Below are 26140 nucleotides of genomic sequence, written 5' to 3'. Positions count from 1 at the left end.
TCTTTCCTGACTAATCAGGCCTGAGGCTGACCTCTATTCTACTTTGTGCTCTTTCTCCTGGTAGCAGGTCTCCCTAAGACAACCATGTGTGGGAGCTTCCAGGAAGTTTGCCTTGTCACCCCGCCTCACTGACAAGCTCTCCTGCTAGCACAGCGGCCATAGTTGCAGGGCACCTGCCCCGCTGAGAGCCTTGTTGCTGTTCCCAGTGGCTGGTAGCTGGGAGCCACTCCTTTTCAGAGTAGCCTTTCAGAGTCGCCTCCTCTGCTCCAGCTCTCTTCTGTCTTCAAAATTTCCACAGCATCCTCCCCAACCGCCTTATCACTCAGTTATGTTTCAGGGTGAATCATCTTTAGGGCTGTGATGCGAAGACACCCAACTTTCTCCTTCTGCTGGGAATAAAGGCATAACTGACCGTAGCCATGCCACACTCTTGCTCAGAAACTCTCGGTGGCTCCCAAATGCCTCTGCCTAAGTTCTAGCTCCTTAGTCTGACAGGAAAGGTCCCCTTCCATCCTGTTAACCAGGAGACCTTAGTGGTCTATTCTATAGACCAGGTACTTCTTGGGGTTCCTGAATGCAATTCTTTCTGCTTCCAGAATGCAAAACCCAAACCATACCTGGGGGCCAGCCCAAAAGTCATTTCTCCCCCATCCTCATTAGCATTTTGCCTAACTTTCAGTCTGGCATTGGATCTGATTTTCTCTATAAATTTGAAGTCAAGGACAAATTTTGCTCCTCCCTCCCCCACCTTGTGCATGGTACTAACTCAATAAACGTTTATAGACTCCTGTCCCGATTTGTAAGCTTTCTCCCTAAAGTTCCACGAACTCAAGCAATGTCTCAAACTAGACTGAAAAATCGCCCAGAGCAGATCTAAGGATCACGGGAGTCCGCTGGGGGCTTTGCTAATGTAGATTCTGGCTCAGGAGGTCAGAGGAGGGCCTGAGACTGCCTTTATAGCAAGCTCCCAGGCGGTACTGCAGCAGCTGGTGCGTGGACCACGTTTCGAGAAGCCCGAAAGCAACACTACCTGAGGACCGGGCACCAGCTCACACCTGCGCAGCGGGCCGAGCGGTGGATGAACGCAGGGCTGGGAAGCGCGGTCCCACCCGTCCAAGCTCCCGCCAGGAGAATGCCTCCCCTCCGCCCTCCTCTGCGGCTCACGTACCTATGGTGGACACCACGGTGCCCACGAAGTAGAAGGCGCCGGTGAAGTCCCAACGCGGGCGGGTGTTGTCCACGCGGACGCCGGCCTCGGTGGCCTCCTCGTAGTGGCGGAGGAAGCCGCGCAGCTCCTCCCGGCTCAGGTTGTGGCGGCGACTGAAGTTGGCCAGGCGCTCCTCCCAGCGCTGCTTGGCCTGGCGCTCGTGGGCCCGCTCCAGCGCCGAGAACACGGCGGCGCCGCCCAGCAGGTAGAGCACGAGCAGCGCGGCGAGCAGCAGGAAGCGCGCGTTGTCCTCGTTCAGGTGGCCCGGGCCGCAGCTGCAGCCGCCACCCCGGCAGGCCATGGCCGCCCCCCGGGGGGCTCCGCGCCAGGCTGCCGCGGCCGAGGGCGGACGCTCGCCCGGATCCCAGGAGGCCGGGGCTCCGCCGGGCTCAGCCCGCCTCCGGCCGCCCGACGGCCGGCTCACCCATGTCCTCTGGGCGCTTCCCGCGGCGACCGCTTCTGGGGAGCCAGCTCCCCACGTCCGCCCCCACTCCTGGTTTCAAATCCCCTTTTTCGCCGCCGCTGAGTTCTCCTAAATGCCGAAGGTCCCGGTGGCAGGGCGCGGAGCCCGCTTCGGCCCCTGCGACCCGCGCGCGCAGACTGGGGAGAGGGCGTGGCGCACCTTCAGGGCAAACTCCGGCGGAGCCGAGTGTCCCCCGGGGCCGAGGTCGCGGGACTTGGGGGGCTGCCGGGTACGCGGAGCCCCGTGGCCTCCGTCTCCTTGACCATCGTTCCTCCAGCCGAGGGCTGGGGCGCGGGGTGTGGGTCTGCTGGCTTTGCAGGTAGATCCGCGGTGCTGCGTCCCAGTCGTGGCGTCGCTCCGACCCTCAGGCCCCTCGGGTCACCAGCCGGGCTGCCGGGGCTTAGAGGCCGGTGCAGGTCAGAGGAGGGCGCACCGACGGAAGGGCTGTGCAGAGCGGCGTCCACAGCTTTCGGCCTCCCGCCCGGCCCCCACGCTGCGCGGCATCGGGCGCGCCGAGCGGCTGGAGGAGGAGACCAGAAAGGGATGTTGGGATGAGGGAGCGAAGGAAGTTAGGGAAATCTCCCCCGGTGGCCTCCCTCACCTGGCCCGGGGCCAGAGGGCCCTTGGCCTCCGAGGCCTGCCCGGCGGCGTGCCCCCCGCCCCCGTATCGGTTCAGCTGGAGCGGAGAACGCACCGCGAACCAGCCCCGGATCCCGAGCGGCTGCCAAGGACGGGGGGCTGGAGGGACCTCGCGGCCAAGAGACCGTGACCGCAGACAGTGCCATCTCCTCTACTCAGACTTGGCTGCCTCGGCGCGCTCGAGAGCCTGCGCCCACGGGGCTCCGCGCGAAGTGCTCTTCCTCACCCGTGCAGACCAGCGGCAAGACCTTAGCCAGCCGCCGGGGGCCCTCCCCGAGACCCCGCCTTGCAGAGGGCGCTGCGCCCTGGCCCCACTCGAGTCTCACCTCCTGGAGAGAGCTCCTCCGCCGGGACTGTCCCTAGGCGCCCTCCTGGCCGCGGCCCTGCCCCGCCGACGCGTGCGGGGAGCAGAGGCGCAACCCAAGCTCTGCCTTGCTGGGCCGGCGCGCTCCGACGCGGCAACAGGTGGAGCTGCTCGGCTGCCGGCGCCTCCACCGTCTCCCGCCTCGCAGCCGCGCGGGGCCGCCCCTCGTGCTAGTCTCCGCCCGCGGATGCCCGGCTCTCGGCGGGCCCTCGGGGGGGCTGCCGTGCTCCCACCCCGGGCGCGTAGATCCCGGGAGTGGGTGCTGATGAGGCGCGTGGAGCGCTTATCCGGCTGTGTGGGCTCCTCGAGGGCCAGAAGAGGGAGCTCCGTCCCTTTGAGACACAGCTCGCCCCCACCTGTGCACCCAGCCACACACGGCCCCTCCGAATCACCAGCCCCTGGAATGTGGGAGTGAATATGGATTCAGAAAGGAATGGATACGTGAGCATCTTCGGACTCAGCAAAATTTCCCCACCTCCCAAGAGAGCGGTTCCGGGCTGAAAGCCCACCCACCCACCTACACTCCCCAGGAGCAGAGGATTAAAAATCACAGCTCTGGATTCTAATGTTCTGCCATCAGAAGCCGTGGTGTTTCGAGTATTGATCTCAGCTCCAGAATGCCCCTCTTTTATCTAGCTTATTGGGGGCAACAGCTTTGGGGGTAGTGGCTATGGGGGCATGTGTGTACACCGTGGGTGAGTCCTGCAACTACTCCCCCCAATTTTATTATGAAAAATGTCGCAGTTGTAAGAAATTTACACTGAACACCCATATACTCACTACCTCGATTCTACAATGAATATTTTACTAACATATTCTTTGTTACATATCTATCCATCTGTTTAAATGCATTCAAAGTAAGCTGTAGACATAGTACACTCTCCCTCTCCCCCAGGACTTCTCCCTGCATATAATATTTGTTTACAGATTTTTTTTTCTTTTGGGGTAAAATTTACATACAGTGAAATGAGAAAATCTTAAGTGAACCATTAGAGGAATTCTGACAAATGTATACACCTTTGCAAGTAAACACTTACCGATCCAACCTATCAACCTGTTCCTAATTTTTTCTACCTCCAATTGGTTTTGCCTGTTCTAGATCTTCATATGAATGTAATCATAAAGTTATGTACATGATTGTGTAAAGCATTATGCTTTTTGTTGTTGTTAATCCTCACCTGAGAATATTTTTAGACAGAGTGGGGTGGGTGGGGGGAAATAAAGAAACATCCATGTGAGAGAGGCACGTAGATTGGTTGCCTCCCTCACAATCCTGACCAACTGGCCAGATGCTCTAACCACTGTACCAAACTGGCCATGGCAAGCATTGTGTTTTTCATAATCTAGCCATGTTATGTCTTAGGATAATTTGATCCTTTTTATTCCTAGTTTTTTACTGTTTGAATATACTCTAGTTTTATTTCTTTTCCTCCTATTAATAGAAAATTTTGGCTATCATAAATAAAATTGTTAGTAACATTCTTGTATAACTATTTGTGAATATATTTTCACATCCCTTGGGTAAATAAGAGTGGAATTGCTGAATCATAGGGCAGGTGTGTACTTAATTTTATAAGAAACTGCCTAATATTTTCCCAAAGTAGCTGTTCCAACCAACACTACAACAGCTCCTGATGCTCCACATCCTTGTGAACATTTGGTAGTATCACCATTTTAATTTTAATCATACTTGTGGGTGGGTAGTGGTATCTCATGCGGTTTAATTTGCATTTCCCTGATAACTACTCTGCTTGCTGGCCATCTGTATATCTGCCTTTGTAAATGATCTATTGATGTATTTTACCCATTAGAAAAATTGCTTTCTCTTTTTTATTACTGAGTAACAGGGATCCTTTTCATAACCAAACCAGTCCTTTCTCAGATACTTATTTTGCAGATATATTCTACCAGTCCCTGGCTTGACTGTTTATTTTCTTAAAAATATTTTCTGATGGATATAAGTTTTTAATTTTGGCAAAGCCAAAATTTTGTATTAATCTTTTATGTTTAATGTTCTTAGTGTACTAAGAAATCATTATTTCTCTCAAGGTTTTCTGTTCTTTTTCCCCCCTCTAGAAATTTTATAATTTTAGCTTTTATATTTGCGTCTATGATCTATTTTAAATTTGGGTTTCTATATGGTGTGAGGTAAGAGTCGAGGTTCATTTTGTCCACAGATATCCAGTGATTCCAGTGCCATTTGCTGAGCAGACAAATAAGAGTTTATTTCAGGAGTCTGTATCTCGATCATTAGTTATCTATCCTTATGCTAACACCACAGTATTTAGATCACCTGTAGCTTTACAGTAGGTCTTGAAGTCAGAAAGTGAGTCCTCCAGTTTTGCTCTTACTAAGATTTCCCTTTTATGGGCACCAAAATTTTTACTTACCTACCTTCCTGCTCGAACATTCTATACACATCATAAGCCAAATTAATCTCTTTTGGATCCAGGGCTGTGATAGGGGCCATGACAAAGTGGTGGTAGACCTGCCGTGCCTGCTTTTAAGATTCTCTGGCCCCTCTCAGCCTCTGGCTGTCACTTCTCTTGTCCTTGTCTTGTCCCATAACAGCATGTCTTATAACCCCCCATGGGATAGGCACTGGAAGTACCAACCTCTTTGTTCTGAGGTTTAAGAGAACGCCCAGCACGAAGCCAGGCTCTCAGGAGCGACCCAACTGCAACAGCTCCTCCTTGCCCATGGATGCAGCTCCTTCTCCTCTGCCACGGGCTGAGGAACCAGCGAGCCTGTGAACCAAGACCATGGGTGCAACATGCATAGCCCAGGGGAGGGCTCAGATGGTCAAGTGCACAGGCATTGTGACCACCACTTCCGACTTCCAGCCTAAGGAAGGACTGAGTGAGTAGCTCCAAAACCCCTGAGCTCCTGGTTCCCCGTGGGCATCTCCCATTACCTCGCCTGTGACCAGAGCTTGACGAAGGTCTTTTCTATTCCCACTGCCACACATGGAACAGTATGAGGGATGCAGTGGAGGCCAAAGATTGAGTGACCAGCCCCAGGGAGTCAACCGGGAACATTAACAGACCATTCTCAAATCGGCACGATTTGCTCTTGGGAAGAAGAGGAGGGACCTGGGCAAGGACAGCAGCTAGAAGGCAAAGGAAGGGCAGGCCTGGTTCTCAGTAGTGGTAGTGACTTGGCTCGAAGGGGCCATCGCGGGGCATGCGCAGGTTCTGGGCCTGCTTCTCCGTCAGCTTGCCCGGGTAGGCTTCGGCTACTGCTTTGTCCAGCTTCCTGGGCAGGAAGTGGACCCCAGTGGTGTACTTGTCTGGATGGGTTCACAGTTCAGTCTGCGCCAGCACCGGGTTGGTGAAGGAGTCGCTCGTCATGTAGCTGGGGTGACCCATCACGCAGCCCAGGATGACCAGGTGCCCTCAGCCAGTGGGATGATGAGGCGCCGATTCTTCAGCCACCAGCGGTCCACTGGGGCTTGGTGTTCACCTTCTCCGCAGCATTCTCATTCCGCCACCTGCCTAATTCCCACATCTAAGGGTCCAGTGTTACACACGCTGGTGTCATCCTTCGTCTGCTCAAAGTGCCTTCCGAGGATGCTGTCAACACAGGCTGTGGTGGCGACAAAGGTGTTGCCCTCCTGACAGGCCTCGTCCATGGTGGTCACTTCATCGCCCTCCATGGTGGCCTGCAGTACACTGATGGGGTCAGTCTCGGTGATAATGACTTGGGTTCCCCAAACCCTTCTGGGCCCTGGCATAACCCTTGCCATGTCGCTGTATCCTGCCACCACTGCCACTTTGCCCACAATCATGTCTGTGGCCTGCTTGATGCCATCCATGAGGGACTCCCGGCAGCTAGAGAGGTTGTCAGATTTGCTCTTTGTGATGGAGTTGTTGCTATTGATGGCAGAAACCTTCAGGATCCTTAGGCCATCATTCTGTATAGGTTGTAGACCCCCGTGGCAGAATCCTCAGAGATGGCTTGGGTGCCCAACAGAAGCTGTGGGTACTTGGTGTGGATGAGGTTGGTGAGGTCACCGCCGTTGTCCGGAATAACATTGAGAGGCCCATCCCTGCAGGTCAGCATCTGCTCAATGCACCACCGATTCTCCTTATGGTCCCTCTTCCAGGCACACACTTGATGCCTGCCTTGGTCCGGCAGGTGTGGCTCACTGGTTGAGCATCAACCATGCCCCAGGAGGTCGCCGTTTGATTCTGGGTCGGGGCACATGCCCAGGTTGTGAGCCCGATCCCCAGGACGAGGTATGCAGGCAGCGGCCAGTCAATGTTCTCTTTCATCAATGTTTCTCTCTCTCTCTCCCTTTCCCTTCCTCTCTAAAATCAATAGAAGAAAAAATATTTTTAAAAACATAAAATAGAATGCCTGCCTTGGCAATGGCCCTGGGTGGAGGAGACGCTGCAGCTGGACTGTTGCACCTCAGCACCCAGGGTGACAGGGTCTCAATGAGGATGGCTGTCTCAACGGTCATGCGCAGGCAGCCAGTGATGCGGGCGCCCTTCAGTGGCTTGAGGAAGCCCTAGCACATCTCATGCGTGCGCATCAGGCCGGGCAACTCGTTTTCCGAGATGTCCACGGCCTTGCGTCCCCAGGCAGCCAGGCTGATGTCAGCATTTTGTAAGGCAGTTTGTCAACATGCTGATGGCGACTCCGCATAGAGTAATAGGCACAGCTGGGCCTTGGACTGGGGACTGGAACAGGGTGGGCGGCGTGGGGAAGCCTTAGGTTTACTTTGGATATTACAAGACCTTTACATTTCCATAAAAATTGAACTAGCTTGTTAACTGCATCAGAAAAATTCTTGTGGGATTTAAAAAAATATGTTATTATTTTTTTTTTAGAGAGAGAGGAAGGGAGAGAGACATAGAAACATTGATGTGAGAAACACTGATTGGCTGCCTCTTGCATGGCCCCTACTTGGGGATCCGGCCCACAACCCAGGCAGGTGTCCTGACTGGAAATCGAACCGGAACCTTCAGTCCATGGGGCGACACTCAGTCCACTGAGCCACACTAGCAGGTCCTTGTGGAATCTTGGTTAGAATTATGTCAGATTATTTTGGGAAGAATTGACATTTTAATTTGTGAATGAGGTATATCCTTCCATTTATTTCCATCTTCTTATCAAGTTTTCATGTTGAGAACTGGCTTATCTTTTGTAAATTCATCCTATTTTGTTCTTTTGATGCTATTGTAAATGAAGTATCAAGGTCTCATGTTCCAGCCCTGGCTGGTTTGGCTCAGCAGTTGGAGCATCGGCCTGCGGTCCAGAGTTCGGTTCCGCTAAGGGCATGTGCCTTGGTTGCCGTTTGTCCCCGGCCCTGGTTGGGTCGTAGGGGTGGCAGCTACTTGATGTGTCCCTTTCGCATCGATGTTTCTCTCTCTCTCTCTCTCTCTCTCTCTCCCTCCCTCCCTCCCATTCTATCTGAACAACAACAACAACAACAACAACAACAAACTGAAGGAATGTCCTCGGGTGAGGATAAAAAAAAAAGATTTCATGTTCCAGTTGTTTGCCGTAGTATATAAAAATATAAATAACTTTTGCAAATTAACTTGGTTTCTACAACTTTGCTAAATTCATTTGTAGTTGATTCCTTTAGAATTTTCTGTGTTACTCATGTCATCTTAAGTAGGGTTTTGCTTCTTCTTTTCTGATATTTATGTTTTTTTCCCCTAGCCTCACTGCAATGGCTCGGACCTCAGTATACATTGAATATATACGAGGTGGAAACAAGTATCTTTGTCTTGTTCACTATCTTAGGGGGAAACCTTTAGTTTTTCAACATTAAATATGATATAACATTGATACTCTTTCTCTGGTTGAAAAAGTTTCCTTTTATTCTTGTTTCTAGTTTTCTAAGGTTTAAAAAACAAAACAAAACATGAATGAGTACTGAATTTTGTCAAATGCTTTCTTTGCCTGTAATGAAATGATTATATAGTTTTTTTTCTGTATTCTGTTAATATGTTAGATTTCATTGATTGCTTTTCTAGTGTTAAGCCTTTCTTGCATTTTTAGGATAAATTCCACTTGAGATTTCTACTCTTATTTTCATTCTTCTACTTTCTTTTGGGTTTACTTTGCTTTTTCCAGCTTCTTAGAGTAGACACTTACATTACTGATTTTAGGTCTTTCTAATGTTAGCATTTTTAAGCTATAAATTTCCCTGTTAGCCCTGTGCTAGCTGCATCCTAAATATTTTAGTATATTTTTATATCATTTTGTTTAAAATATTTTATAACTTTTTCTTTTTTACTTATGAATTACTAAGCTGTGTGTTGCTTGATTTCCAAATATCTGCTTTTTAAGACAAATTATTTCTAACATTTTCAATGTGGTCAGAGAACCATATTCAATCTCATTCTTTCTAAATTTATTGAGACTCGTTTTATGGTCCTGCACATAGTCAATCTTAGTGAATGTACCATATACACTTGAAAAGAATATGTATTCTGCAGTTGTTGGGTATAGTGCTCTATAAATGTCCATTAGGTCAAGGTGGTTAATAAGATAGTAAGTAGTCTAATATGGTGACTATCGAGCACTTGAAATATGGTTATCGACTACCATCTTAGATAGCATAGGTTGGGACCATTAACATTTAGTGTAGTAATTTATATGACTGGATTTAGATCTACTCTTTTAAAATATTTTTATTGATTTTATTTTATTTTTTAGAAAGAGGGAGAGAGAAACATCAATGTGAGAGGGACACATTGACCAGTTGCCTCCCGCACGACTCTGACAGGGCCGGGGATACACTGAAACTGAGGTATGTGCCCTTCACCAGGATGGAACCCACAACTCATTGGTCCATGGGCCGACGCTCTAACTTCTGAGCCAAACTGGCCAGGGCACATTTGCATTATTTAAAAAAAATGTTTTTATTGATTTTTTTTTTTTTTTAGAGAGAGTAGAAGGTGGAGAGAGAAACATCAATGAGAGAGAAACATTGATCAGCTGCCTCCTGCACGCCCCCTACTGGGGATCAAGCCCACAACTGGGCATGTGCCCTGACTGGGGATTGAACGGGGACCTCTGCAAGTTCTCTTAGTTTTCTTCTACTCATCTTCATTCTCAAAGGATATTTCCACTGGATACAGATTTCTGAGGTAACTCCTCTCAGTGTGTTGATAATGTTGTTGGACTGCCTTCTGTCCTCCCGTGTTCCCGATGCGAGGCCAGGGGTCACTGGGACAACTGCTCCCAGTTTCCTGTAGCTGCTTTTAAGATTTTCTCTTTAATTTGGTCTCCAGCCGTTTGACTATGATACACCCGGTGACATTTCCTTTGTATTAATACTGCTGTTTATTCACTGAACTTGAATCTGTAAATTTGTCCCCAAATTTGGGAAAGTTTTTAGCTATTATTTCTTCAAATATTTTCTCTGTTCCATAGTTTCTCATGATTTCAATTACATATAAACTTTTTTATTTTATCCTCACCTGAGGACATTTTTGCATTTATCTTTAGAGCAAGAAGGAGAGAGGGAGGAAGAGAGAGAGAGAGAGAAACATCGATGTAAGAGACACATTGAGTGGTTGCCACCCACACGACCCCAACCAGGGCAGAGGACAAACTGCAACCGAGGTACGTGCCCTTAGCGGGAACCGAACCCGGGACTCTCTGGTCTGTGGGCCAATGCTCCAACCGCTAAGCCAAACTGGCCAGAGCAAAGTAAACTTTTTGACATTATCCACAGGTTCCTAGTATTTCCTCCCCATTTCTTCCAATGTTTTCATTTTGTTTTTCAGATTGGATCATTTTTATTGACCTATTTTCAAGTTCCCTGTCATTTTCATTGTGCTATTATGCCTATCTAGTGAAGTTTTAAATTTCAGATATACTTTTCAGTTATAAAATTTTCATTCAGTCCTTCAAAAATGATTTATATTACTCTGCTGAGATTTACCGTCCTTTTATTCATGATGGTAAATCTCAGCAGAGTAATAGAATTCATTTATAATTTTAATGACTGCCTTAAAATCTTTGACTAGAAATTCTAGGGGTTGGTTTCCTTTGCTTGTCTTTTCTTTGGAGAATGAGTTATGTTTTCTGTTTATTTGTATACTGAGTAATTTTGGATTATGTCCTAGACATTGTAATTTATGTATAATTTATAATGTATCATAGAAATTCTGAAGTCTGTTACGTTCCTACAAAAATAATTTATTATTTTTAAACAGGCAGTTAATTTGACTGAACTCAACTGCAAAAATGTCTCCCCTGTAGTGGGAAGTAGCTCAATTTTAGGTTCAGTTCTTTCAGCCTTAGCTGTGCATAAACAATTCAGTGGTCAGCCCAAGATTTGGGCAGAGTTTACATACAGAATTTGGGAATCCCCTCTCTGGCTCTTTTCTGTTATTTCCCTCTTCACCCCTGAGGCTCTGGTGGCTCCAACCCTGTGCTCTAAACCCTCGAGCCAGTCAGCTGCAGGTTTTCCACCCGGGGTACTTGCCTTGCATGGTGCAGACCGAGACCTGACCTCAGTCCCAAAGTGGTGAAAAAAACAAAAACCAAAACCAAACCAAACAACTCACCCAGTGTGGTACCTGTTAGAGTTGTCGACTCCCCTTCAGTTTCTGCCTGTTTTTGGTCACTTTCAGTACTTTTAAGCAGCTGTGTTTTAAAGAAGTTGTTTTCTAGAGCTTCCACTTTTGATTTGTGAAAGAGCTGGCTCGATAGCTATTTGGCCAGAAACCTGAGGTTACTTGGTTTCATCCACCACGTTTTAAAATGAAAATTTCAAACATACACCAAAGTTGAAAGGTTACAGGGGCAACCGTGATGGTACACTTAAAATTTCCTGTGTTTGCTTTACAATATATCCGTCCATCTGTGAATATACCACGTTAATGCATTTCAAAATAAACTGCAGACATCACTTGTCTCTAGATCCTTCAGTGTTGTTAGAGTTCAACAACTTCGTTTTATTTTGACGTAGAATTTACATAAATGAAAACACATATCCGAATTGTACATGCCCTGCGTTTCTAAGAATCAGCTTTATTGAGCTATACAGCAGATCCTCAAATAACGTTTTGCTCTAAAGGAGATGAGATGTCATAGGCACATAACTCATTTAAATCAATTAACCTGTGCTAAAATTTATTTGGTTATCCATTGTTCCGCTTTAAGTCCCGGGACCTACCAATGATCTTGCGTGAGAACTTACTATAATTTACATACAAGTTACCAGTGCAGCTCCTTCAGGCTGAGGTGCAGATGGCGGGAGAGCCCCTGGCGAAGGCGACGTCCGAGCCGAAGGAGCATGGTGGATGGCCCCTGGCACCTTGACCATCGCCAGCAGGTTCTCGTTAGGCGGGTGTTTGGAGAAGCCCTTTGCACTGTGCACTACAACTGCAAAGCTGCTTCTCCTGACACGTGTGAAGGAGAGCTTGAGGTCGACAAGGTGAACTGGTGACAATGACTCTGCCAAACGAAGGAGGATCCACACCACCAGTAACTGTTTTCCAAGTTCAAAGAAACCTGGCTTAAATGAATGCGTTTGGCCCTGGCTGGTGTGGCTTCATGATTGGAGCACCGTTCCGTGCACCAAAAGGTTGCCAGTTCGATTCCCGGTCAGGGCACATGCTCGGGGGTGGGCTTGATCTCGCCGATGCTCAGTAGGGGTGTGCAGGAAGCAGCTGAGTGATGTTGCACCCCCACATTGATGTTTCTCTCCCCCCTCCCTTCCTCTCTCTACAAATCAATTAAAGCCCTGGCCCGTGTGGCTCATTTGGTTGAGCATCGTCCGATGCACCGAAAGTTCACTGGTTTATCAGTCAGAGCACATAACCAGGTTGCGTGTTTGATCCCCAGTTGGGTGCGTATGAGAGGCAATCGATCAATCAGTGTTCCTCTCACACTGATATTTCTCTCTCTTGCTACCCCTTCCTCTCTCTCTAAAATGCAATAAAAATATCTTTAAAAAATTGAAATCAATTTACAAACCCTAAAAAATGCACTTGATAACCATGTGGACTAGAAAAGCTCAGCAGCAACGTCACTGTAAAAACAAGAGTCGAAGGAAGCAGTGACGTTGTTTTGAGCAGAGCAGCAGCGGCGACAAATGCGGAGTCCTCAGGACTCCCAGCTCTGGCTGGTGCAGTTCAGGTGGTTGAACGCCATTCTGTGCACCAAAGGGTTGCTGGTTTGATTCCCATTTTTGTGGGTTCAATCCCCAGTGGGGGTGTGCAGGAGGCAGCTGATGGATGTTTCTCTCTCTCACATACTAAAAAAGCAAAGAGAAAAGAAAGGAACTCCCAATCTCGTAAAATATTCTCCGTCTTAAGACAAGAACGCCCCGACATCTCCGGTGGATGACAGGGACAGCTGTGACGGCTGGAATTGTTCTTCTCAGCACCTTCCTGCGGAAGTTCTTCATGCATGGCTGGACTGGAGCTGTCACCGGGCCAGGGGAAGTGAGGAGGTTAGAGCGGAAGCAGCAGGCCAGTTCTGAATTGAAGCAGCTCACTTCTCAGCACGAAGGCATTTCTAGGGAGGCAAGTCCTTTAGAATGTGAGAACATTGAAATCTCCATTATTTTTCTAGCTGCAGTTTGGATGCTGGTGTTAATAGTAATTGTGGTAGGAGTAAGACCATGGTCTCCAAAGTATATTTGTTTCTATTCTTTTCCTTCATAACTTACATGTGTGACTAGTTTTAGTCCCTAATCTAGTCGTGTTCCCTCTACTAACAGTAAGGAAGACAGCCAGCCAGAACCCTTGCTGTTAAAAAGGGGTCTTGAACTTTATTATATTATACATATCATATCTGCTTCCAAAATGGATTTGAATCATTGTGATTACATACATGTATACAGTAAAATACTGGAAAAGAAAGTCAGGGTATTAAAAAGGGGAAGAGGAAAGAAATTTGTTAATGAATAAAACACTAAATTTAGATCTGAGCAGCCCAAAGGCAAAAATAAAGACCGACGTAATGTATTTTCTGTTATCTAAGGGTCAGGTTCCAAAGAATTAAGACTCTTCCCTGCTACTGAATTCTAAAAGGAGCTCATCACAGGGAACCTATTTTAGGGAGTATTAAACTGTACAGTCTCTCCAACAGTAATTTTACAATACAAGAAGTTCCTCTATGTGCCGTTGTTCAGCAGAGATCTTAAAAGCATTGTGTCACAGATAATTTAACATGATCCAAGCAAGGATCTAACTTTATAGGACCTTTCCATTCAGGTGCTTGCATGGCCTGTCCCTTAGACTGTCTTCTTTTAACTAGTCTTGACCCGACTCTGCAGTGCCTCCTGCTATGGTTGAGTCGTTTCAGACTTATGTCTAGATGTCTGGCCCTTGTATTAGTGTTTCTGTGGCTTAATTTTTACATTTACATCTTTGAGCTATCTGGAATGTTTAATAAGAATCCAAATTTGTCTCTGTTCCAAAAGAATAAGTAACATTGATAAGAATAAAAAGTTACCAATTTGGTGTACAATTCAAGTGTTTTGTAAAATGTGACCAATGCCACTGTCATGACAGGAACATTCCCATCACCCCTGAAAGTTCCCCCACGCAGCCACCCCCGCACTTATTTGGAAGGCCATGTAGTTCTGCTCTGAGCAGTGGCCAGGGTGCCCCTCCGACAGGAATCGGAGACCCAAGGGAGAGGCCGCCCACTGCCGAGTATGTCCCGGGCCAGAGGAGAACGGAAAAGTGCAGGCTGGGCTCTCCAGACAGTACAGGTTGTGCTGTTAAGTGGCTCATTGAAACCACACAGTCCATCTCTCTACCTACAGGCAAATTGTCAATTGTGCACAATAAAAGATAACCATTTCTTTAAAAAATAAATTTTTATTGATTTGAGAGAGGGAGAGCGAGTGAAACATCGATTGTATGCCCATCATTGAGGATCAAGCTCGCAACCTGGGCATGTGCCCCGACTGGGAATCAAACCAGCAACCTTTTGGTGCATGGGACGATGCTCAGCCAACTGAGCCAGGGCCAAGATGCCCATTTCCTGAGCCTGTTATGGTATCAGAGGAGTCCAGGAAGCAACCTGAGGCATTTTCTTCATTTGCAAGATGGACTTCCTCCCAGGGTGAGGTGTCAGCACTAACACGGACTCCTCAGTCCCACCTAACCACCACGAGGACCCCTCCCGGAGGCAGCAGGCCCCGTGGACCCAGTACCCCCAGGGCAGAAAGTCTGCAGGGCAGTGTGCAGTGGTCGGGGTGTTTCGGAAGCCGGCCCAGGGATGAAGACTTCCTTGTACAAAGAGCCCCTTCCTGAGGGAACCAGAGGCCCACTGGCCCCCCCGCTGCAGCCAGGACTCTCACATCTAGCCCAGCCTTCCAGAAACAACCTGTATCTCGTGGTTTGTAAGCAATGCTTATGGGAAAACACTAGTTTTCTAACACTTGAATGAACATTCTTTCAGTGCCCCAGAGAGCCTGCCAGCTCCAAGCACTTTCACTCACTGAGAAGAACCCCCAGCATTTCTATCCATGCGGTTCTTGCCAGTGTTCGAGCTCCGCTGCCCACAGGCCCACGCGGCAGGAGGGACGGGTGTTAGCCCTTCCGCAGGTGAGATCATGAGGCGGAGGCATCGCAGGCCTTGCCTGAGGTCTCATGGTGTGGAGGGAGCAGAGCGGGGACTAGACCCTTCTAGTGACTTGCAGGCACCTCTCAGGCTTTGGTCAAATCTTTAGTCATTACCCAGGTGACCGTCTTCATTCAGGGTGCTTGAACTGGCAAACCTGGGAGTACACTTTCTATTGTAACCCTGAATGCACTCATGGATGCCGAACAGAAACAAACCCCCCTTACTTTGTGTTACACACAGGCATTTTCCATTTCATTTATGTGCTGGTCATGACCTCCTAAGTCGATACTGTGGTTCTCTGAAGGGCTGTGATGACAGTTTGAAAAATCTCTGTTCTGAAACACTGAGACAATGAGGGTTCACTTATGTACCCAGCTTTTCGAGAAGCCTGGATTTTAAAATTCCCGTCTTGGTTTCCTTTTGCTTTAAAGTAAAATCTGCTCACTTGTACACGTGATTGACGGATGGGGCATAAGAAGGTTCCCCTGGCACACCAACAGTTCGCCTAAAGATGGATTGAACCAGACATCTTCCACGTGTCTTTGGAGAACTCTGCACCTGCAGCAGTTCCCGCATCTGGAGGGCTTGCACCAGGGAGGAGCATGTGACCCCACCTGGCTAATCAGGTGCGTCGGGGAACTTGCTGCAGCTCTGGGGAAGAAGTGTTTTCTTTTCTCTGGAATGACAACTGGAAGTAAGGCGGGACCTGACCATGGGCTGGAGGTAGGGAATTTCAGCCTCCAGGTGGGGAGAGTGTGCCTGAGAATGATGTGCATGTTCTGGAAAGCAGAGCTGAGACTCGAAGACAGATTCAGTTACATTCTGATCCTCAGGCTCACGCTAAAGTCTTTCATTGCTTGAGCCTGATTAATCTGGTCTCTGCAACGATGAAAGCATTCTGACTAATGTACTTGCATAAAACATTGACAAACTACTACTAACAAATTTATACAGAGGCTTATTTATTTTATTTTTTATCTTCACCCGAGGACACTTTTTCATTTTTTGTTCAGATAGAGAGGAAGGGAGGGAGGGAGGGAGGGAGGGAGGGGAGGGAAGGGGAGGAGAGGGAGAGAGGGAGAGAAGGGGAGGAGAGGGAGAGAGGGAGAGAGGGAGAGAGGGAAACATCGATGTGAAGGGACACATTGAGTGGTTGCCACCCACACGACCCAACCAGGGCCAGGGACAAACTGCAACCGAGATACGTGCCCTTGGCGGGAACCGAACCCGGGTCTCTCCGGACCGCAGGCCGACGCTCTAACCGCTGAGCCAAACCGGTCAGGGCTACAGAGGCTTTTTAAATTTTAGTAATGTCAATTATCTGAACCCCTGCCCCCAAATCAGTTAGCACTCAGTTGTCATAACATTAATTTCTAAAGAACCTGTGAGCAAAGAACCACCCAGAGCACACACAGTGGCGTCACCTGTGTCCCTTGGGGCCAGAAAGGGACACACACTAGTTATGACCTTGGACCTTATTTTTTCCTCTTATAAAATGAGGTATCACCTGCCCCATGGTGTGGTGACGTATAGTCACCTACGTCATAACCCACGATAAATTCCGCATGGATGCAATCTCTCCTTTGCCTTCCCCTCTGAGCTGCTCTTTATCGTGTGGATTAGAAAGACGGTCCAGAGCCCTTCTGGTTCTTACTAAGCTGCAGCCAGTCTCTGAAAGCCCTACTGCAAAAGGAACAGGAGAAACCGAGCTAGTCCTCAGACTGATGAACATGCCAGACTGGAGGCTCAGCAGAGCTTCTGGTAGGCCCAGGGGCTCAAGTGTGGCTTACACACAGCGACTGGATCCCGCTTCGAGACGCACTTGCCGGGAGGGAGGAAGATGCGGGGATTACCCAAACGTGCAGTGTGGGTGCCGTTTGCTTGCCTCCCCTCCTCACTGTGCGAGGCGCCCGTTTTCACCAGATCCCAGAACCCCACTTCCTGGGCAGTCTCTTGCCCCCCTCCTCTCCAGCACGGCTACGCTGCTTTCTCTCCCGACACGTGGCCTGATCCCTTCTGCTCTGTGCCTTTGATGTAGCAGGTCAATGGCAACCCCAGGTTTCAGAGCATTTCACACACACACGTAACGTGAACAGCGTTCGGCCCTCGGCGTTCTCCCCCGACAGGAGCCGCTCCACTGCCAGGTCTGGCTGGGAGGAGCCAGGGCCCCGTCCACACGTCACCTCGACGTTCAGTGGCTGATTTTATAGGCCGTGTGTTTGCTGTCACGCCCACTGCGACTTGCTGTTCCCGTGGATGAAAGGCACCAGCTCTGTAGCTACGGTTACATATTACATACACAGGCCTCCTCCTTGGCTGGAGCTCGGCAACACCTGCCACACCTGCTGTGCGGGTTCAGATCCCAGCTCTGCTACTTGCCAGCTCTGGGACTTTGGACCAGTATCTTCGTTTCTCCATCTGTAAAGTGGGATAACAGTATCCCCTTCACTGGGCGATCATGGAGATTAAACCAGTTAGTGCACACAAAACATGCAGAACGGCACTTGGCACACGGCAAGTGCTTAGTCCTGGCCAGCTGACATCATTGCGCAGGGGCCCGAGGACAGAGACTGGGCCCAGAAGTGGTCAGCAGACGCCATGTCCCACCCTGGTCATGTGTGTCGCTGGCATCTCCCAGGAGCAAGGGCTGCACACAGCCCTGTGATCTGTCCCATCTCGTGTGCGTGTGGATCCCAGTGAAGGAGGAAGGGCCACCTGAGACAGAGCTCCCGGGCTGACAGAGTGCAGGAGACAGCTGTGCGGTTCTGTCTGTAGCACTCGCTTGGACACTGCCTGAAGTGAGTGGGCGATACACTTGGAAAGCTTGTCAAAGGTTTTATCATAACGGGATCTGACCCACGCACGACACCTAGTTAGCACATCATCAATAGAATTTTAGAATCAATCCTATACATAGCTATTTTATTTCTGCCAGTCACTGAGTTCCCACATAGATTTTTGTCATCAGACTTTGTCATTACAATATCATTCATCCATCAATATAATCATCATGTTCGAGAAATGTGAATGAAGAATGTCTAGCTAACCTTTCCTCTGAGGTATTCAGCACTCAGGAGCAAGTATTCTCAAGGAACGGATTACAGCTCTAATCCTTCAGTAATGAGGGAGAAATTCAAATGCCCTAAGATCTGAATAAAAATTCAGATCATCCAAAATTGGTTTCACAAATGGATCAAATAATATTAAGATGTTTCCCTAGAAAGTTGACTTGTAATTTCACATTGAAATAAAATCTAAGATCCTATTTTAAGAAGGGATCTTTTTTTTTTTCAAATCCTCACCTGAGGACATTTTTGCATTCATCTTCAGATAGAGCAGGAGGGAGAGAGGGAAGGAGAGAGAGAGAGGGAAGGAGAGAGAAACATCGATGTGAGAGAGACACATCAAGTGGTTGCCATCTGCATGACCCCAAGTGGGGCTGGGGACAAACTGCAACCAAGGTACGTGCCCTTAGCGGGAACTGAACCCAGGACTCTCTGGTCCACAGGCGACGCTCTGAACCGCTGAGCCACAACTGCCAGGGCTTAAGAAGGGATCTTAGAGCCCTGGCTGATGTGGCTCAGGAGTTCGACATCAGCCTGTGGACCAAAGGGTACTGGGTTTGATTCCCGGTCAGGTTCAGTCGTGGGCCCTGTGGGAGGCAACCAACAGGTGTTTCTCTCTCTCTCTATCTTCCCCCTCCCTCTCTCCCTCCATCTCTCCCACCCTCTCGATAAAAAAAAAAATCAATGGAAAAAATATCCTCAGGTGAGGATTAACAACAAAGACCTGGCCAGTGTGGCTTGGTGGATGGAGCATCACCCCATGAACGGAGAAGTCCCAGTTCGATTCCTGGTCAGGGCACATGCCCGGGTTGTGGGCTCGATCTCCAGTAAGGGGCGGGCAGGAGGCGGTGGATCAGTGTCTCACATAGATGTTTCTAGCTCTCTCTCCCTGAAAAAAATCAATAAAAATATATTCTAGCCCTGGCCAGTCTGGCTCAGCGGTTAGAGCGTCGGCCCTCAAACTAGAGAGTCCCAGGTTCAGGCATGTACCTCAGTTGCAGTTTGTCCCCGGCCTGGTTGGGGTCGTGTGGGTGGCGACCAGTCGATGTGTCTCTCTCTCCCCACCTCCTTCCCGCTCTATCTGAAGATGAATGCAAAAACATCCTCAGGTGAGGATTAAAAAAAATAAAAAACACACACACACAAAAATATGGATATTTTAAAAAATGGATGTTATTTCACAGAGGCTGACATGCTCTATGAAAGTATCTGTCTACTGCTTGGGGGGAAGTGGTCCACCTCCTCAGACACCATCCCGGTCTGTACAGCAGGGAGGCAGAGCTTGTCTGACGGGGTGGTGGGGGTGGGGGTACAGCCGGTCTCCCTACCCCTCCTCCATCACGGCACCTCCACCCACCCTTCACAGTTCTAAGATGAACATTCTGGGCCTCTGATAAACAGTTTTTAAAACTAGTTAAAAAACTTTTTCCAAACTGACATTGGGCTCCATGAAACCTGTAGGTAAGGAGGCTGGTGACAGACTGGAGTCAGCCTCATGCTGAAGCAAACAAGAGGGTCTAAGCCTTGGGAGACCTGACCCTGAGTGCGGAGGACAGATGTACACAACGTGGAGACGCTCAGCTCTGACCCCAGCCGGTGACCCAGAGGTCATCCTGGACCTTTGGGGCCTCAGTTTCCTCCCTTGTGAAATGAAGACACCAAATTGGGTCACTTTATAGGATTTCTTCCAAGGAAAATACTTGCGTGCTTTGTGTGACCCTGTGAGCTGTCTTCTCTGGAAATGTGTGGGGAAGGAAGGCACTCCCAGCCTGGGGTCCAGGTGGTGCCCGGCCCGTGAGACCCGTTGTAAGCAGTGAGGCAGCCGCGTGGTGCTGGGAGGACGGAGAGCCCCCTGAAGCTGCTGGGCCGCGGGGCCTCAGACTCACTGGCCTGAAGGGCAGACACACCAGCCAGCGACAGCGCCTGGAACCTGCAGACTCACTCGGTCCAGCAACCCCAGACACTCAGGAAGCAGAGGGGGTGTGAGGAAGCAAACAGCTGGCTGAACGAGCACCTTCCCGCCAGGGCCCCACACCCATCAGCCCTCGGCTCGGAAGAGCCGACACCATCACGAGCTTCATCGCCACGAGGACTCTGTATCTATATATTCTTTTCACACTGTGGACTTGAACAGCTCTCCCTCCAAAGCACAGCATAGACAAGGGAAGTAAGAAAATACAATTTTTTTAAGTGAGAAATGTTAGCAATGACCACTACAACTACAACCAATACCCGTGTTCAAAGAGTGGCCCTTGCGGAGTTCCCAGGGTGCAGAGAAGCTTTAAGGGACGTGAACACAGCACAAACAAGGCCATCAGTGTTCGGGGCTCCGTCTTACACTCAGTCTCACAGCGCTTCACCCTCTCAGGACGGGACCCACATGTTCCCGTGTGTATCTGGGGCTTTGACATAAGGAATGTTCCAAATCCACGGTCGGTCTGGGGAAAAAACATATTACATTTATATAACACTTATTTAATAGGATGACAAAGCACTCACGTGCTGGAGTGTGCACACGGTAAAGACCCTCCTGAGCCAACCCGACAACAGCCCGTGTCAGGCCGTGGTTTTAGGAAGGGTTTGGGTTAAGACGGGCGAGTGAACCCAGGAGCAGGATCCCGGTGCGTTCCGGCCACGCACACTGACAAGGCGTCCAGCTCTCGGAGCCTCAGTCCCCCCATCAGTAGTGCACTGTGGAGCTGTCACGAGGACTAAACGGGGTAATCTGTGTGGTGTGCAGGGCAGTGTCCAGCAGCGGGAACCCGATGGGGACCGAGGCCTGTGCAGACCCACTGCCGCCCTCTGCACGCTGGGAAGGGTCGGGGTTTGGCCTCAGGCTCCCCACCGTGGACTGGAGCCGGTAACCCAGCGACCTCCAGGGTACTGTGGGGCACGGATGACAGAACACCGTGAGAGCTCCTGGCACGCTGCAGGTGCTCAACAAACACGCACTGTTCTTCCTCCCTGTTGACTGAGGTTTCAGACATGGAAAAAATCTGAACAAATCACCTTTATCTTATTTTAAAAATTATTTAAAAATCTTTTTTTTTTCTTTATTGATTTTAGAGAGAGAGGAAGGAAGAGGGAGACAGAAACATCGATGAGAGAGAACATCGACCGGCCGCCTCCTGCATGCCCCTCACTGGGGATCGGGCCCACAACCTGGGCATGTGCCCTGAATGGGAATTGAACCGGAGACCTCTTGGTGCACGGGTCGATGTTCAACCACTGAGCCACACCGGCTGGGTTTATTTATTTTTAATCCTCACTCAAGGATATTTTTTCCATTGATTTTTTTTAGAGAGAGGGGAAGGGACGGAGGGTGGAGGGGAGACAGACAGAGACTGACAGTGATTAGTTGTCTTCCACATACGCCCCAACCGGGGCTGGGGATCAAATCCAAAACCTTTTGGTCTGCAGGCCGATGCTCTAACCACTGAACCACACCAGTGAAGGCTGAACAAGTCACTCAGCGAGCATTGCTACTGCTCCAGTAAAACCATTTCAAAAGAACCCTAAAGATACGGGCAGGGAGTAGATACATTGTAAGGACCAAATCAGCCCCCGTGTGACTGTCCTGGTGAGTGAGAGAGGAGGACTCTGGGTGCTGCCAGTGATCTGGCCACTGAGCAGCTCCGCTGGCCACTGAGGTGGGCCAGCCCACTGAGGGGGGCCAGCCCACTGAGGGCTGCCTGGCCCGGCCATCTGTGTTCAGGGGGCCTTCTCCTCTCCCCAAGGGGCAGATGGCAGGTCCGGGCGCCTGGGCTGCTCTCTCCGCACAGCCTCACTCTGTTGGGTGATTGCAGAGCGAGCAATAAAACATCAGGGAAGCCCTGGATGGGTGGCTCGGTTGGTTAGAGCGTCGTCCTGATACGCCAAGGTTGTGGGTTCCATCCGCGGTCAGGGCACATACAAGCAGCAACCAGTGAATGCATCAATAAGTGGAACAACAAATCGATGTCTCTCACTCCTTTCCTCTAAAATCAACTTCAATAAGTTTAAACAAACAAACAAACAAACAAACAAACCACAGCAGGAAACAAGTTATCAGAGATGGCAACAAGTTGTTAGAACCCTGTTCTCCTGCCTCTGGCCTTGGGATGGTTTGAAAGCACGAAACCACACGTCTGGTTCATTAACAAGCTCGTGAGAGCACCATAAACCCGGGCCTGTGCTACATGCTGGTTTCATAACAGGCGAGGGGCTGGTGGGGCTGGAGATTGAACTCCCCATGACTGCTCACTGGCACCTGCTCTCTCCCACCAGGAGCACCACCCTCTGTGGCTGGACTTGTCTGTATTCAGCCACCTTTCCCTCAAACTGCTGTTGCCTAACATCAGGTCTGTTTCATCCCCAAGGCACAGGACACCCCGATTCTTGCTATATGAGTAGCTACTAGAGATTCCTCACCAAGGACTTGCTAGACCAAGCTGAGGTGCCCAGTTTCCAGTCCGGGGGGCAGACAACCCAGCAGGCACGCCACGGTGCTGGAGTTCTGCACTTCGCCCTGTCTGCACAGCAGTTCCCTAACCAGGCGGATGTGAGAACGCTCCCCACACCCCCAGAAAGCCTGTTCCAAGCCCCTCTGCACTGGGGCCTAGTGACATGCATTTTATCAAGTTTAAAAGGTGATCTTGACACGATCTGAGTTTGGGGTCCAAGGCTAAGGAGGATGGGACTTTTTCCTGGATACGATGGGAGGATTTAAAACCAGAGCATTTGATCAATGTGCAGGGTGTAGAGGATGGTCCAGTGGGAGGAGGCCAGAGCCAGGGTGGTGAGCAAGCAGCACCGTGTAGGCAGGACATGAGGAGGCCCACATTAAGGACATGGCAGGAGGCTGGGGACAAGGGGACAGTTGTGAAGTTTTATCTCAGGGTGAACCCTCATCCCAACTCGCCCTGTGGTCAGGGACTGCGTGCATCTTACACGTCTTTGTAATTCCCAAACTCTGCCCTCTGTGGGGAGGTGCTACAGAGTCAGGGTAAAGGGGGCATGGATGCTGGAACCAGCTTGCCCAGGAGGCCTTGGCTGAGATAACCCGAGTGCCTGGGGGTAGGGTCAGTACCTGTATCACGGGGGAGTGAACAATCAATGAATTAATTCACGTCCAGTGCTCAGCAGCAGTTCCTGGAACATAATTAGGACTCAAGGAGTTCCAGCTGCTGTTATAATTATTATGATAATTACCACCACCCTAAACTCATAGTGGGTGAGGACTGTCACTGTCCTATATGCTGTGTAAGTCCTAATGGGTGTTTCAACCAGCCCAGCCCAAGAAAAGTATCAGGTCTACTCAGTGGGATAGGTTCCCTTCTCTATTCCTCTAAGAAATGGCTCTTGGGTGATGGGCTTATGACCCTCTATCCCAGTTACCCCAGGCTCAAACACCCATAGGTGCATTTCCCACTGTCTTCTTTGCCGGGGAACTTGATACACTACCTCCGGAAGCACTGTCTCACCCGAGCAGTTACTTCTCATTCTTCCTTGTACTGGGCACGAGCAGACTGTGTGGTGTGTGATCCCGGAGATGCACCAACGGCCATAGATTTCTGATGTCACTTCACTTTAGCCTACTCTGAAATCAAGGGCTACATAAAAGACCTGGGAGACTGAAACACGGAGGAAATTTCCCAGATATCTGACCCGCGTCACCGACCTGGTGGAACTATAGTCACTTGTAATCGCAGGAGAGAACCAGACAGACGCAGCCGCTTCCAGGCCGAGTGGGGGCCGCCCCCCGGAGGAGCTGCCGCATGCCGCCCCCCAGACCCCTGGGAGGTTAGAACTGGGCACCGCCTGTGGACTGCACGAGAGGGAAGCCGGCGTTAGGACTGCACGGCCGAAAATGAAAGACAGTCTTCAGAATCAGCATCCCTCCGTTAGCTCCTCTGCATCGACAGAAATTCCTCCTTTAGCTTATTAACACCCACAGAAACTCCTTCCTTCTACTGATGTAATTGTTCCCCTTTCCTTCCTCACAAAAGCCTGTCCTCCTCCTAATAGGAACACTCTGGTTTGCTGCCCGAGTGCGGGTTTCCAGAACAGCTCTTTTTTTTTTTTTTTAATCCTCACCGGAGGACATTTTTCCATTTTTTTTTTTGTTCCGAGAGAGTGGGAGGGAGAGAGAGAGAGAGAGAGAGAGAGAGAGAAACATCGACGTGAAAGGGACACATCGAGTGGCTGCCACCCGCACAACCGACCAGGGCCGGGGACAAACTGCAACCGAGGTACGTGCCCTTAGCGGGAACCGAACCCGGGTCTCTCTGGACCGCAGGCCAACGCTCCAACCGCTGAGCCAAACCAGCCAGGGCCAGAACAGCTCTTCTTTTACATCCCAAATAAACATTGTTGGCTCTCGCTTTGGCCAGACCAGGTATTTATCTACTTCAAGGTCATCTGATCGATTACTCTTTTTTACTTTGATAATTGTAGATTTCCTTAAGCTTTCTGATTATAAAATCATTTTAAAGCCTGACCTGGAAGTTTAGTTTCAGCCTTCTGCTTGTGCAATGAAGCAAAAACAGATCTTAAAGGAGATGAACAAAAGCGTATCTAAAAAACGTCTGGCTGCGCCTCACTAAAAAAAAAAAAAAAAAAAAAAAAAAAAGACTCATTTCTAAAGATCTTCCAGAAACAGGTCCTTAAAAATTAAAATGAAACATATCAACTACAGTTTTAAGTGCTCTACATCTTTTGTATTTTCTTTGGATTAGAAGATTAAATCAAATTTCTGTTTCCCTCACGAAAATAGTTTATAAATCTGGGCTCTACTATTTAGCAATAATTCTGATAGGTCTGGACTGAAGTTTATTCCCATATTATCTAAATGCAAGAACTTATTTAAAATTAAACATTAGGGGGAATGGTTAGACCCTTTGGGAACTGAGGGGAGCAAACTTTGCCACCCCAAAATATGTCTTTTGGGATACTGATTTTAAGTTGGTTATTTTTAAGAAACAAAAGACTCAGGCAACACCTCTGACCTTCCCTCAAACTGCCTAAACTAATTCAGACAGAGGACCTGCTCCAGGAAGGGCGATTCCATCCCAGCCTGTACAGTTTATATGAGCCAGTGTGTCAGGGAGGACGGCAAGGCCCACTGATCGGTCTCGTGTTAAAGAAGGGCCACGCATGTGCTTTATCTCCAGGCGACCTGCCTTTCCCGCTTTGAAACCCCAACCACAGCCCCCCTTCTCCTTAGCTCAAGACGGAATGTGCACCACAACGGCTTGACCTGCCTGTTGGGTAGAGTTTCATGTCTTCATGGAGTCCCCCTATGTACATATGTATGTAGTTAAGTTTCATTATTTTCTCCCCTTAAACTGTCTTGTCATTTTACTCAACCAGCCAGAGGAACTAAGAGGGACACGGAGAAAATTTCCACTCCCCAGTACTGTGGTTATGTAAGAGAATGTCTATTTTTAGGAAATATATATTGAAGTACTTAGAGAAAAAGGGACATGAAGCGTACAACTTCCTTTCAAATGGATAAAAAAGAAATTAACATGGGGAAAGGGAAGGAGGAATTATGCAAATGTGATAAAATATCGACATTTGAGGAAGCTGGGTGAAGACGATGCGGAAATTCTTTGTACTTTTTGGGTAACATTTTGTAAACCTGAAATTATGTAGAAACTCTGAAAGAAAAGAATACTATATAGATACCATGTGTATTTTTAAAAAAGCAACAGACCACTTAATAAAATATAACTAAAACCTATGAAGCTCTGGATACTTAATTACTTCCTAAACATGACACATAACTTGTTCTTTGAATCCAAATAAGGTAGGCCTTACTCAACCTCACCTCTCTTTCTCAATAGTGTACCAGACAACAAGGA

General features: G+C 49.0%; 2 protein-coding genes and 1 pseudogene across 6 annotated transcripts in view; all 3 read right to left on the bottom strand.

Moving 5' to 3' along the window:
• Positions 1-1508, bottom strand: part of KCNK13 (potassium two pore domain channel subfamily K member 13) — a 107646-nt gene extending 106138 nt beyond the window's left edge. The window contains exon 1 of the mRNA XM_036242979.1: positions 1169-1508. Coding sequence (XP_036098872.1) covers positions 1169-1508 — 340 coding nt within the window. The remainder of the gene's footprint in view (positions 1-1168) is intronic.
• A 4305-nt stretch (positions 1509-5813) lies between these two features.
• On the bottom strand, positions 5814-7323 carry LOC118623589 (annotated as a pseudogene).
• A 5812-nt stretch (positions 7324-13135) lies between these two features.
• TDP1 (tyrosyl-DNA phosphodiesterase 1) overlaps positions 13136-26140 on the bottom strand; it is a 70563-nt gene continuing 57558 nt past the window's right edge. For 2 of the 5 annotated variants that reach the window (XM_036262770.1, XM_036262808.1), the window contains one exon: positions 20495-20734. In XM_036262770.1, coding sequence (XP_036118663.1) covers positions 20661-20734 — 74 coding nt within the window. In that variant the 3' untranslated portion in view covers positions 20495-20660. Of the gene's footprint in view, positions 13168-17591; positions 17650-20494; positions 20735-26140 lie in introns of those variants that run through there. The other 3 variants (XM_036262781.1, XM_036262790.1, XR_004959687.1) reach the window with 3 other exon arrangements.

The sequence above is a fragment of the Molossus molossus genome, unplaced genomic scaffold (genome assembly GCF_014108415.1).
Source record: "Molossus molossus isolate mMolMol1 unplaced genomic scaffold, mMolMol1.p scaffold_m16_p_1, whole genome shotgun sequence".
Lineage (NCBI taxonomy): Eukaryota > Metazoa > Chordata > Mammalia > Chiroptera > Molossidae > Molossus > Molossus molossus.
The sequence above is the reverse complement of the archived record's forward strand: the minus strand, read 5'-3'. Positions and strand labels throughout refer to the sequence as shown.